Here is a 15038-nt window from a genome sequence, read left to right as displayed (position 1 = left end):
CTCTGGAAACTGAATTCCTCATAGTGGGGACAGATTATTGGGGCATTAGTCTGTCAGAACATGATGCTTTGCCTTTGTGCTGTAGAGACAACAAACTCATGAAAACAGGTAGAATCATAATAGAACTACTGCTGTTTGCATTGTTTTTGCCCTATTGAATGATATTCTGAGAAAATGGTGAATATTATAACCTGATGTTAAAGGGTTAGTTCACCCAAAAATGAAAATTCTGTCATTAATTACTTACCCTCATGTTGTTCCACAACCTTAAGACCTTCGTTCATCTTCGGAACACAAATTAAGATATTTTTGATAAAGGCCTCTATTGAAAGCAAGTTAATTTACACTTTCAAACGCCCAGAAAGGTACTAAAGTTATATTTAAAACAGTTCATGTGACTTCAGTAGTTCAATCTTAATGTTATGAAGTGACAAAAATACTTTTTGTGCGCCAAAAAAACAAAATAACGACTTTATTCAATATCTAGTGATGGGCGATTTCAAAACACTGCTTCATGAAGCTTCAAAGCTTTACAAATCTTTTTTTCGAAACAGTGGCTCAGAGCACCAAAGTCACGTGACTTCAGTAAATGAGGCTTCGTTACGTCATAAGTGTTTAGAAATTTCAATGGTTCATGTAACTTTGGCAGTTTGATACGTGCTCCGAACCACTGATTCGAAACAAAAGATTCATAAAGCTTTGAAGCTTCATGAAGCAGTGTTTTGAAATCACTAGATATTGTGGGATAAATTCGTTATTTTGTTTTTTTGGCGCAAAAAAATTATTCTCATTGTTTCATAACATTAAGGTGGAAGAAATCTGCCTTACCCACAAAGCCTTGCTGTGTAACACCAAACCTAGTGGGTAAGGCACATGTGGCAGCAGGTCAGGCTGGTGCATCCCCGCACACCATGGTGGCTCTGCAGGCGTACCAGGCTGACCTGCTAAAAGACTTGGATCACAGTTAGGGGTTAAGGCCTGAGGTGGTTGAAGAACTCCACCGAGCCACAGATCTTGCCTTCTGGGGAACCAAGCAAACGGCCTGCGCTATCGCGCTATATATTTGGAAACGTCAGAAGTTGAAGCTTTATTTCTAAATTAATGAGAAATAAAACTTCATCTTCTGATGTTTCCAAACAGCACAGCAGTAATGAACTTCTTTACTTGCAAGATTGATAATATTAGAGAGAAAATCATAACCATGCAACCGTCTACTACAGTACTGCATCAGACAGTGCATTGTAGTGTCCCTGAGGAAAAATTCCCTTCATTCGTTGTTATAGGAGAGGAAGAATTGTCTAAACTCGTTAAATCATCTAAATCAACATCTCTAAATCAACATCTCTTTCAGTAGCTTAGTCAGTATAGGGCAGGGGTAGGCAAGTTTGGTCCTAGAGAGCCGCTGTCCTGCAGAGTTTAGCTCCAACCCTGAAAAAAAACCCTCACCTGCCTATAGCCTTAGTAATCCTGAAGAGCTTGATTAGCTTGTTCAGGTGTGTTTGATTAAGGTTGGAGCTAAACTCTGCAGGATAGCGGCTCTCTAGGACCGAACTTGCCTGGTATAGGGTCTAACATATACAGACTAAGCTACTGAAAAAGATGCTTCTAGAGATCATAGATCCTCTTCTTAATATTATTAATTAATCTTTGTCACTAGGACATGTACCGAAAACTTTTAAGCTGGCTATTATTAAACCTCTTATTAAAAAAACACAACTTGATCCTAGAGAATTAGTCAATTACAGGCTGATCTTGAATCTACCTCTTCTGTCAAAAATACTAAAAAAGGCAGTATCCTTACAACTATGATCATTTTTAGAAAAAAATGGTATCTGTGAGGATTTCCAGTCAGGATTTAGACCATACAATAGTACTGAGACGGCTCTCATTAGAGTTGCAATTGATTTGCTCTTTTCATCAGATAGGGGTTTTATCTCTCTATTAATGTTATTGGATCTTAGTGCTGCATTTGACGCTATCGACCACAACATTCTTTTGAATAGACTTGAAAATTATGTTGGCATTAGTGGAATTGCATTGGCATGGTTCAAATCATATACTTATCTGACCATTATCACTTTGTAGTAGTAAACGAAGAGATGTCATATCGATCACAAATTCAGTATGGAGTACCGCAGGACCGTTGCTTTTCACTCTGTACATGCTACCCTTGGGAGATATCATTAGGAAGCATGGCGTTAGTTTTCACAGTTACGCTGATGATACTCAGCTCTATATTTCTGCCCTAATGAAACTTACCAATTCACAAAATTAACGGAACGCATAGCGGATATACAAAATTGGATGACAAGTAATTTCCTACTACTAAATTCAGAAAAAAACAAAGATTCTAATTATTGGACCAAAAACCTCCACACGTAATAACCTAGAATACTGTCCAACACTTGATGGCTGCTCTGTTAAGTCTTCGTCATCAGTGAAAAACCTGGGTGTGCTCTTTGATACCAATCTTTCATTTGAAACAATCTACATTTAAAAAGCACTATTTAAATAAAGGTGACTTGACTTGACTTGACTAAGGTCCACCAGGACCAAGTTCACCTTCTTCTAGTGGTTTCCTTTCTGGCCGGCCTAATGTCTTTTCTGGACGCCATCCACTGGGAGATCCTGATTCTCTCTCAAGACCAGAGGACGATATTCCATCCCCGGTCGGAGATCAGGAAGCTTAGGGTCTGGCCCCTGAGGGGTACCAGCGCATAAAATCTGGTATTTCAGCCGAGGTCACTGAGAGAATCCTCAATTCTAGAGCTCCTTCTACTAATATTCTATATATTTAACATTTAATGTGTAAATGTGTTCTTTTATTAACTTTACAGATAACACTTAGTTTGTACTTTTGTTGTCTTAATTTAAACTTTTATTTTAGAGCTAAAACAATCAGTTGTATTTTGTATAAAATGTGTTCAATTAATTCGATTAATCAAAGGTGTGATTCATGGTCAGAGTATTTCTTTTGACACATGATTGTGTTATGCTTGGAGATTATATTATATTATTGAGATTGCAGCTCAAGTTGATGGCATGGCCTCTGGTTTTCACTCTATTATAAAAGGCTATAAAATTGTCCTGCAGCTTTATCCAAACAAGCTGGAATTTATGGAAAAATAGAGAGCAGTTCTGTGAAATGTGTCATGATATTGGCCCACAAAATCTGAACATAAAGTCCATGATGCATTTTAGGAAAGAGAGATGCTAAAGTGGTAGTGTGGTGTGCTGTGCTGGTTCGAGCCCTGCTCGTATATCACACTGTGGCCCCGCTTAACCCCATTAATGGAATTGCATTGGCCTGGTTCAAATCTGACCGTTATCAGTTTGTAGTAGTAAACAAAGAGATGTCATATCGATCACAAGTTCAGTATGGAGTACCGCAAGGCTCAGTACTAGGACCGTGGTTTTTCACTCTGTACATGCTACCCTTGGGAGATATCATTAGGAAGCATGGCGTTAGTTTTCACAGTTACGCTGATGATACTCAGCTCTATATTTCTTCACGCCCTGACGAAACTTACCAATTCACAAAATTAATGGAATGCATGACCTCTGGTTTTCACTCCATTATGAAAGGCTATAAAATTGTCTTGCAGCTTTATCCAAACAAGCTGGAATTTATGGAAAAATAGAGAGCAGTTCTGTGAAATGTGTCATGATATTGGCCCACAAAATCTGAACATGAACTCCATGATGCATTTTAGGAAAGAGAGATGCTGAAGTGGTAGTGTGGTGTGGTGTGCTGGTTCGAACCCTGCTTGAGGTACGTATATCACACTGTGGCCTCGAGCAAGGAGTAACCCCAGAAACCCCGCTTAACCCCAGGTTGCTCCTGGTTGTTTTCCCTATAATAAAAATATACAGAAGGTCAGTGTCAAGTCTTCAAATATCAGAAATAATAATAATTAAATTAATTAAAATTGTTATTGCTTTTGTTGTTTTGACCCATGTAACATTTTATTTAAATAAATAAACCACCAAAATTTTAGATAGGCCTACCAGTGAAATTTTCTACACCACAGTAAAACTACTAGCTAACTGTAAAGTTCAAACATTATTAAAGACAAGTAAACAGTACTTAATAAAATAAGAACAAATTAACTAATTACAAGCAATAGCACAAATTAATATAATAGAACAGAGATGAAACAAATAAAATAAACATGGCTTTAAGATTTTCAGGTAGGTCTAGTATTCATGTATAAAGAAATTGAATAATCAAGTGTAAAATAACACTGCATAGTCTTCACCCTATAAATTAAATACATATTAATCCTTGTTAAAGCTACAAAAGTTATCAAGTCAAGAGAAGTGATGGATTTTCTCTTTGTCTTTTCAGATGTTTGATTAATATTTTGCAGTATCTTTAAGACCTAATGCACATATCCAATATATTGACGCACATCTGATTTCTTTCTGTTTACGTTCGCTTAAGACAAAACCGACTGTTTATATGAATACTTGACAAAACTGGCATTTTGAGAAATTTAAGTTCAAGCGCAAGAAGAGGCGAAAGAGAACTTAAACGTCCATTCTGTGCCTGCGTGAGAAGAAATGCCTTTCCGTACCAGCAGGTGGCAGTAGCTGAACAGCTAATCAGGATGATCAGATGGCCCGACTGACCAACGAGCTCTGACGCTGGAACACACTGAGAAAACTTAGTTGGCCGACGAACAAAAACAGCCCGACGGCCGACCGTCGGCTTGGTGTGTTCCGGGCTTTAAAGTCGCAGGTGAGTGGTTGATATTTTTATAATAAAATTAAATTTTGAACTCATTTAAAATGTTAAACAAAAGTTAAATAAAAACATTTCCTTTCATCATTTTAAAAAAAATAATTTTTTATTATAACGTTTTAAAGGAGATTTTGATACTTTGACATTGTGTTCTGTTGATGTCATATTGTGAGTTGGTGTCTTAATGTGTAAAAGATTGCTATTTCACGAGCAGAATTGGTTAATATCTCAATATATTAATGAAAATGACTAAGGTATGAATTGTAAATTAATTTGTCACACAAAACTAGTTATATCATGTATCAAACATTATCATGTCAAAATGTATTTCTCAAACGAAGGCAAAGGCAAAGCTGTCTTTAGCAATTAGCAATTGTTGCTAATCAAAGAACTTTTGGACAGGAATGAACACTTCACAGGGCAGTGCCACAAATCTGTCTGACCTTAGAATTTATGGCACAACCTGAGAGCAATGGAAAAAAGGAATATAGTCTTCTGAGTCATCTGTTACCCTGAAGACCTCAATTCTTGTCTCATCAGGACAGAGAATGTTTTCTTCTTGCTCTCAGGGTCCTATAAAGGCCATTTGTCAAACTCCAGGGGGCTTGTCATTAACCTCTCTCAAAGTAACTTACATCCAGCCACTCTGCCATAAAGAGCTGATTGATAGCATCCTGCTGAGATGGTATATCTTCTTGCAGGACCTCCTATCCCAGTACTCAACAACCTTTATCTGAAATTAAACATATATAAGTGGAGCATAATATCTGGAGAGTCACACCCAAGATGGTGTACATAACCAGCCAGTCCATATTTTCATGTTTGTTCCCCAGGGTTATGTTCTGGGCCCTATCCTATTCTCCCCACAAGTCAAAATGTCTGGCTCCAAATAAAAATAAAAATAAAAAAAAAATTAAAAAAATTGAGAATATGTGTTCTCAAAAGAAAGATAAATGTAATTATTATAGAATTTATAGAAAAGTCATTGTTATTTATTTTATTTTTTTATAGCATTATTTGTCATATGCTCATGTAAAAACTCATAGCCACAAGAGTGTTCTTCGTGGCTGTCAAGGTGTTGCTATGGAGCTGCTAAACTGTTTGAGGTGGTTTTGGGCATTGCTAAGTGAGGATCTGAGTGGTTGCTATGTAGTTACTTATTTGCCGAAGAAAATGTAAAACCACAAGACTGGTCCATGTGTGTTTATGTGTATTGAGAGGGCAGGACAAGTGGGAGACAACAGGAATGTGGGTAATGGCTTGAAACTTTCTGCATTTGTGTGTGTGAGGGAGTGCAGAACTCTGCATTCCCATGGTGAGTCATAGGTCAGCCCATAGTCCTGTGAGATGACAGAGCCTATTTCCTGTGATTATTAGCATTTTATTTTTTATCTGTTAATGGAGACAAGCAAAAAGAGAAAGGTCGAGTGAAAAATACATGGTCAGCTTTTGCCCTAACGCCCACTAAATCCACAGCATCACTAGCTCAAAAACTGTATGATGCTCCGTAACAATTCTTCAAAGGTACTATAAGCTATTTTTTAAATGCCACACTTACTGTACAATGTTCCCACTAACTGACAGACATCACTGAAATAGGTGTCCGGGGAAATTTTAGTGCATATGTTCTCCCAGGGATGGTTTGTGGTCTAGACTCTAGACTGAGTTGAATAGTCCTCTCTATTCAAGTTGAATAGTCCTCTCATAACCCTCATAGCATACACTATGACTTCGGAATCACAGATTCTACGTCTTGGAAGTATGACCAAAATAAGAATTTTCACTGGAGAATGTCATCTGAGTAAGTAACATGTCTTGCCACTTTTGTTCTGACCAACTGAGAAAAAAAGCATTACAATAAATTGCGCTGTCAATGGTGATTAAATCTAACAATCGCTTAGCTCGGATCACGTCAAACCGTGCAAATTATTATTATTGTTATACTTTGTTCTCAAATTGTTAATGTTAACAACATCAGTATTGCATGACCATGTGCATTTAGTGTGTATTAGCGTTACCTGTAGATTTCAATTTTTGTAGCCACTCCGCAAGTCTTTTGCTTTTGACTAAGGGTGAATCCCCAGTTTTCACTGATGATTGTCATTTGGACCTTTATGGATTACAATCCGCCATCAAAATTGTAAGTTTAATTATTCCAGCTGCTGTGAGAAAAGGCTATAAATGATCCGCCACCTGCAGCATCCTCGCATGCCATATAGCCTACTAGCTGAGACTCCTTCTTTATGTAAACAGACGTGACTTAATGACGTAAAGATGAACGGCGGCATGCTCGAATTTCCTGCAGAAACCTACCAGTGTCACAGATACGCCAGGCTCCAACACCCACCAATCCACAGCGCACTCCATCTCCCGAGTACTGATCACACGCACCTGCACCTCATCAGCACGCTAATCACCATCAGTACAAAGGACACTCACACACATTCAGTCACTGTCCGGTCTCGTTCGCATCTAGACTTACCTACATGCTTACCTTAAGGACTCCCAGCGATCTACTCACCAGTCTCCAGCGTCTTCTAGTCTCTCCTCGTGTTCCTCGTCTGTGTGTGAGTGTCTCCAGTCTCCAGCATTGTGTGTGTTCTCCACCGTCTTCCAGGATCATCACCTATTCAACACAAAAGGACAGTATCATCTATTCTCATCTCACCATTCATCTGCAAAGTCACTTAATACTCACCTGCACGTCTGTTTACTCTGCTGTTGTCTAATAAACTACCGTCTCTGCCATCTACTGTCTCCAACCCTTCTGTATTGAAATCTAATTAGAAAACATCATTAAAAGCTTACCCTTGTGAATTGGGCTAAGGTAAGGAGATAGTTTTGAACACTGGCTGGTTATGTACTTGCTCAAATTGATTTTGGATAATTTTTAACCCCAAAAAGTTACAAACTGCAGCTTTAAGTAATTTTACATTTTAGTCATTTTTTATATGTTTGCTGTAAATTAAAATAGTTGCAAAATAAACCAAAATCTGAACAGCTGCAACACAGCTGTGGTGATTCATTCCTGAATGAATCAACGTTTTTAACAAATCGGTTGAATGAATGATTCAATAACTCATTCATATAGACAGTCACATTTTTCAAATTAATCATTGGTTGAATGATAGTGAATGACTCTAATGTCTCACTCATAAGACAGTCACTTGTTGCCACATTTCGTAACAATGTAACCTTCAGAAAGTCTCTGAAAAAACCCCACCAAAATATAATCTGTTATATAGTAAATGATAAAAAAAACTGTACATGAATGTATGTTTATGTGTAGTATGTCTGAACTGAATTGTATGAATAGTATTCATAAAAGACTAGGCGAAACATACCCAGGTGACCTACTACTTCTGCAAGATTCTTTAGCGTGCATCTAGTGGACGCTTTACTGTTCCATGAGACCACGGGAGTTGTGAATAGCAGTGAAGCGATGCAACTGATGCTGTGAGTCGCAGGACAATGACAACATGATGAATGTAATACGTCCAGATTACATTCATACTACACACATAGAACATACTTTTTTTTTAACGCTCGCAAAGTAAGTTCTTTATCAAATGTAGTACATACTCAGGCAGAATACGATTTCCTATGCAGTGTTCACTTGAGGGCTGCAAAAGACTTGATTTACTGCCTAGTAATTGGCCTCTGAACTTCTTTCGTCAAGAATGATTTTCTGTTTCACATAACATGAGTCATATTTATAAGTCTGTGAGATGAACTGTCATTAAGACAGCTGTGCTGGTGTGAGACAGTATTGACGTGTTTGACCAGATCTGGGCTGATATCCTGGAACCTATCGTAACTTTTGTGTCAACCTGTCTGGTTTCTGTTGATGTCACTGCATATGTGTGCAAATACAGTATTTAGTACTGACATGAAAACCAACAACTACAGAAAAAATCAAGAGTGTTTCTCAGCATTAAGCAAAAGAATATTCCTTTTTGGGTTTTTTAAACTATTCCTTTAATTCAAAATATCAACACAATCCTACAAGGCAACTATATCTATAATAGAAACTCAAATGGAAACTTCAGATAACTCAACTGAAGGACTTTATTTCTTCCTGATGTCCACAAATTCCCCTTTCTCTGTGTGGGCTTGTGGGCCATGTGTTTAAGTGAGGGCCGGACTTGTTAAACAAGGCTCAGTAAAGTGTTGAGGACTGCAAATGCTGAGTGGCTCTATTGTCTGGAGAGAGACCTAAACAGTCTACAGGCCTGAATGGTGTGTAGTTTACCATAGTAACCGGGTTAACAAGGCTGTTGCTTCAGTAGATTAAGACAGCCGTGTGTTTATGTGTGTGAATGTGTCTGTGTGTGGTGAACCAGGGAGTAAATGAGAACAGAGAGGGTGTAAACATGTTGATGTGGAAATCTGCTTTAAGCAAATGAGAAATAAGCTGATTAGTTTGACAATTAAAAATGAATTGTGTATTTTTTTCCTGCTTAAAATGACAATTTAATATGCAGAGAAAACTATAAGTAAGCCATTCATATTTCTTGAAAAGTGTAAACACTGTGTGTCTGTGGTGGTTACAAAACATTGCTCTGTTTGCTTGAGCGACCCTGCATAACACTGGCTGAACCAATGGCATAAGTTTGGGGCAAGGAAACCTGCTTGTCTGACCAATGGGAAAATTACACAGTTCACCTTTAAACAATGTATCAAGCAGTGTTTTGTTTATGTCTTATAAGGTGAATGAATGTTTTAGGGAAATTTTATATTTATGAGCTGTGACTGGTCACCATTTCTCAAGTTTTCAGTATTTCTAGATCATCGATAAATATAAAAAACATAAGCCATGTAGTCACTCATAAAAAAAGTGTCTTTTGAAACTTTTCATTTGCAATTATGTTTCTTAAAATGTGGGCATTTTGGCCCTCTCGACTTTTAGAAAATAAACGTTTTCTTTTTATTTTAATAATGAATATTTCCACCACAATGTCACTTCCTTCACATCTCAAATTATTATTATTATTTTTGAGTGTGTGTGTGTGTGTGTGTGTGTATGTGTGTGTGTATGTGTGTGTGTGTGCGTGTGTGTGTTTAATAGTATTCTCTGGTGGAAATGACAGTGATTGAAATGACATTTTAAACATTTTGGAATAAAATTGCCAACTCTTTGTCTTGCTAAAAGTTATCACATCTAGCATTTCATATACTAAATAAGCATTTATTCTAAATACACACTACTAAATATTTTCACACATTTGTGCATAATTTGGTAATTGGTAATGACACACACAAATAATAATATTTCTATTTGTTTTGTTTGAAAGTTTTGGTCTGGGACAAGGCTCTACAGGGCTACAGGGTCTCTACTGTAAGTCGCCTTGGATAAAATGCTAAATGCATAAATAGAAATGCATAATAAAAAGTTTCCAAGGCAGTTTTAAATTTTAGCGGCATCTAGCAGTGAGGTTGTAAATTGCTCAGTCTACCGCTCATCCCTCCCTTTCGAAGCACATAGAGAAGCTATGGTGGCCGGCACAGGACAAAGATGTCATTGTCTGAGACAGCAGAGAGTAGCCAGTCAAGCAATGAGGTTTCTTTTTTCTTCTAACAAAGAACGGTTTCTGCTTCTAATGGCGCTTTTTCACTGCATGGAATGACATGGCTTGGCTCAGTTCGGTTCAGCACGACTCGGCTTGCTTTACTTTCAGTTTGCTTTTCCATTGCAGTTTAGTACCGCTTCAAAGTGGGTGGGATTACTGACTGATCGCTATAGTTGCTCTGCCTTTACTGCCGTGGATCCGCTCCTCGGCTACCAATGAGTCTGCACCTTGTCTACTGACCACGATACAGCCATTTCTTTTTTCAAGTTGTGTGCGACAGTCATTTAAAGCAAGTCTTTTAAAAAAAGTAGTGTGACTATTTAAATCTAGTGAGTTTTTCATGTCTCGTGTTTCAAATCCAGTGACACTGGTAGTGACAATTCTCTCTGACCAATCAGTGATTGGAATGGTACTATTTAATCGAGCCGTACCGTTCCATACTGAGCCATACCATGCAGTGGAAAAGCACTAAAAAGTGAGCCGTACCGAACAAGGGGACCCGCTGTTTATGTAGATAGAAATGGCTCATTCTAAGGTAATAAAAACATAACATTAAGTTTGGGGTCGGTAAGATATTTTATATTTGAAAGAAGTCTCTTAAGCTCATCAAGGCTGCATTTATTTGATGAAAATGCAGAAAAAAACTGTAATATTGTCAAATAGTATTACAATATAAAACTACTGTTTTTTATACTTTAAAATGCAATTTATTCCTGTGATGGAAAAGCTGAATCTTCAGCAGTTGCCCTGCACTTATTCTTGTGGAAACCATGATAATTTTTTTTTTTTCTTCAGGATTCTTTGATCAGAACAGTGAAGAACAGAACAGAAAGGTCAAAAGAACAGTGTTTATTTGAAATATAATCTTTGGTAACATTATAAATGTCTTTGTTGACACATTTGATCAACTGAATGTGTCATTGCTGAATAAAAGTATTAATTTCTTGCAAAAATTGACCCCAAACACTTGAATGCTACTATATTTATGTCATCATCAAGAATGATTGACACTGCAAGTATATGAGAAAAACAATTGGAAGAATCAAACTGCTTCTTGAAGTTTGTAAGCATGTCTGAGAGCTTTGTTACCAATGTAAACAGAGTAAAAGAAAGGCTGAATTCTGGGTTTGGGACGGGGGTCATGTGGGGGCTGGTTTCATAGCATGGGGTGGGGGGTATCAACTTACATTTTCCCCTGGGACGCCCACATGACCCTGGAAAAGAGGGAAAAGATGTTAGGTTATGGTCTGAGCTCTCTCAATGAGAACCACATGCAGGAAAGTGAAAAAAAAAAAAAAAAAAAAAACAGAGGGAGGAGAGGAGGAGGGGACAGTGTGTGACTAAAGCCAGTCTCTGAGACAAGACAGAGTGCCGCGTGGATCTCTCCTCAAAAGCTGAGCGTCCAAGGAAAGAGCGTGAGGGAGTCTTTGTGAATCAGATTCCACGGAATTCAAAACATTCCAAAAAAGAAAAAAAAGAGCTCGGAGAAGAAAGAACAATGTCAAGTGCAATCATGAGACGAAACTCCAGCAAGCAAGGCTTACAGAATCTTCTGAGGTGAGGGATTTGTATGCCAAACTTTCGCATCAAATTTAAGGTTTATGCTGGGATCTCAGGTGTGATGATGGGCATATATTTTGTTTTCTTTGTTATTTTGCAATTGCTAATATTGGTTTCATGGGTAATGATACATGTGTTATTTTTTGTTTGAAATGAAGGTTATTTATGTTAATATTTATTTAAAATGCTTATTTAAATGCCATGTTGTGTTGTGTTTTTTAAAAACCTGTCATCCTTTGTTATGAGAAGACATTAACCTTTTACATTTGGGTAATAGAAAAGATCTGTATTTGGTTATTTGACATATAACATTAAGATTTTAGGTTAAATTGTACATATACATATAACGGAAACTGTATTTCTTAGGTACTTAGTTCTTTTAAATCATAATAAGCATCAAATAATTTTTTATCACTGAAATGTCTTTAATAGTTACATTTTAAAACTATGCATAATCCCTCAATTCACTAACTTCTCTCAATTAATATGAGCTCATAAAACTCTTAAGTTTTGCAGTTTTGTTAAAACGACCCATTTATACCAACATTGTGATTATGATTGCTTAACAAATAGGCAAAAACATATGTTTACACCTAAACAAACCTGAAAACGTACTAAGATTGATTTACATATAGTATTTAAAATACAATAATTAACTCTCAGCACAATTTGTCGCACCTTCATGCCTTGTTGTCTTTACAGAGTAATGCATAATGTAAAGTTTACTGTGAATTTTATAAGCTGGAATTTTGTCAGGGTTCCAAATGAGAGTTTATTGTTTCTTCCAGAGGTGCTGTGGGATTGTGGATAGATGATGGGACAGGAGAAGGGAGGAAGGGAGGGTTGAGGGCACCTAATTAAAGATTTGACATGTTGACATTCATTGGCAATGACACACATTGTAAAGGTGTTGCAAACCAACTATAATTTTGGGTTTGTTTACTGTAAACAATGAAGCTGCCATTTCACAATGTACTACTTTAAACATAAAAAACTTTAGTGGTGAACTACCCAACTGTGTTTTCCCACAAAAATAAATGTGTCTATTTGGAATTCTTTCAAAAATTAGTCAGAAAAAGTTCACCTAAAAATGAAACTTAAATCATTGTTTACCCCTCATATCTTTCAAAACCCGTATGACTGTCTTTCTCCCGTGGAACACAAAAGGAGTGGTTCAAAAGATAAATGATGACAGTTTTCATTATAAACCACCATCTGAACAACCACACACAATTTATATGTATATATAAAGACAAAAACAGCGTAACCTCTCAGGATGTGTATACAGTATTCATTTCTGTACGGACAGGATTTTGGTTGGATCAGGTGTGCTTTGTCAAAAACAAACAGGTTGCATTAATGGCAGACAGGATTTATTTCCCCAAGGCTTTTCAGAGCCGCCAAAAAAACGCTTTTTCTCACACTCAGCAAGTTGCTTTCTCTATTAACGGCCTGCATTCATCAGAACCGCTGAGACACACACCGGATATATCATTTACAACATTGTGTATACAATATTTTGTATACACTTGTCAAAGTGCTTTGAAATCCATTATAACCTTCACAGATTGTACAGTACACACAGTTCGTCACAGTGACACATAAAATCATTCTACCAAACCGTTTTAGATTTGGATGGATGTAAATTTTGGGTTTTGTGGTGTTGATTCTGTAAAAATTTCACACTAATGTTTTTATCTTACACAAAACATCTTTCTCATTGTGGTCAAAGCCGTGACCCCCTGATCTGTGGACTTTACGTGAGCCGCTCTTCTATTTACGATTCTCTGATAAGAGCTGCTGGAATGCAGAAGGCTTAGCCGTTTGACTGAAAGGGGGAATAAACTTTACCATCCCTGTGGCAGTATGCTTTTCCGAAGGTTTCGAAGGTTTTAGTCAGCAGAGTAGAATAAACACTGAGGGCACTGTGTTATGTTTAGTTAAGCATTAGACATGTATATAGGGGGAGTGGGGTAAGATGTGCCACTAAAGTTAGGCTCTAGGCAATGAGATGTAAAAGATGTAAAATTCAGGTTAGTACTGTATATTTCAGGATGTCAATCAGCTGAAATTAGAAGAAAGTGTCTATTTATATAAACTATTTGCTAATACATAATCCTACTCCACATTTTCATATACCAGCTTCACTCTTAAAACTAAAGGTTCTTTTTTGGCATCTATTGTTCCATGAAGAACCTTTAACATCCACTGAACATTTCCATTAAACCAAAAGGTTCTTTATACTGAAAAATGGGTCTTTAGTTTTTTAAAAATGTCCTTCACACTAAGAAGAAAAAAAAAAAAAAAAGTTTCTTTGGGGAACTAAAAACGTTTCATCTATGGCATTGCTGTGAAAACTATGGAAACTTGTTTTCACTACTGAATAAATAAAAATAAAAAAAGGTAATTGCAACTTTTTATCTCACAATTCTGATTTTTTTTTCTCGCAATTGCAAGTTTACATCTCGCAATTCTGAATTTTTTTCTCAAAATTGTGTGATATAAACTCGCAATTGTAAGTTATAAAATTTAGAATTGAGAGATATAAACTCGCAATTGTGAGTTATAAAGTCAGAATTGTGTGATATAAAGTTGCAATTGTGAGTTATAAAGTCAAATTCTGAAGGAAAAAAAGTGATTTTTTTCTTAGAATTGAGTTTATATCTTGCAATTCTGACTTCACAACACACAATTGTGAGTTATAAAGTCAGAATGGTGAGATATAAACTCGCAATTGTGAGTTATAAAGTCAGAATTGTGAGATATAAACTCGCAATTTTGAGAAAAAAGTCAGTCTTTTTTTCCTCAGAATTGGACTTTATAACTCGCAATTGCGAGTTTATATCTCACAATTCTGAGAAAAGAAGTGAGATATGCGAGATATAAACTTGCAATTGCGAGAAAAAAAGTCAAAATTGCAAGTTAAAAAGTTGCAATTATCTTTTTTATTTAGTAGCAGAAACAACCTTCCCTAGAAAACTCCCTGTTATTTTTAAGTGTGAGTAATTTAGGAATCTATCCTCTCCTTTTGAAGTGTGCTAAGAAATAAATTATTTTTAGAGCTGTCCGATTAAATGACATAATTACAGATGTTACAGTCGTCATGATTCATAACGGCACACTTTCCACAGCTTAGATCAGTGCTTTGAAATTTCTTCACCCAT

At 36.7% G+C, this 15038-nt stretch overlaps 1 protein-coding gene across 3 annotated transcripts in view; it reads left to right on the top strand.

The window, feature by feature from the left end:
* The first annotated feature begins 11667 nt into the window (after window positions 1-11667).
* Window positions 11668-15038, top strand: part of lsp1a (lymphocyte specific protein 1 a) — a 38143-nt gene continuing 34772 nt past the window's right edge. For 2 of the 3 annotated variants that reach the window (XM_051884200.1, XM_051884199.1), the window contains exon 1: window positions 11669-11871. In XM_051884200.1, coding sequence (XP_051740160.1) covers window positions 11813-11871 — 59 coding nt within the window. In that variant the 5' untranslated portion in view covers window positions 11669-11812. Of the gene's footprint in view, window positions 11872-15038 lie in introns of all 3 variants that reach the window. The other variant, XM_051884201.1, reaches the window with a different exon arrangement.

The sequence above is a fragment of the Ctenopharyngodon idella genome, chromosome 24 (assembly GCF_019924925.1).
Source record: "Ctenopharyngodon idella isolate HZGC_01 chromosome 24, HZGC01, whole genome shotgun sequence".
NCBI classification, from domain to species: Eukaryota; Metazoa; Chordata; class Actinopteri; order Cypriniformes; family Xenocyprididae; genus Ctenopharyngodon; species Ctenopharyngodon idella.
This window is presented reverse-complemented; position numbering and strand designations above follow the sequence as displayed.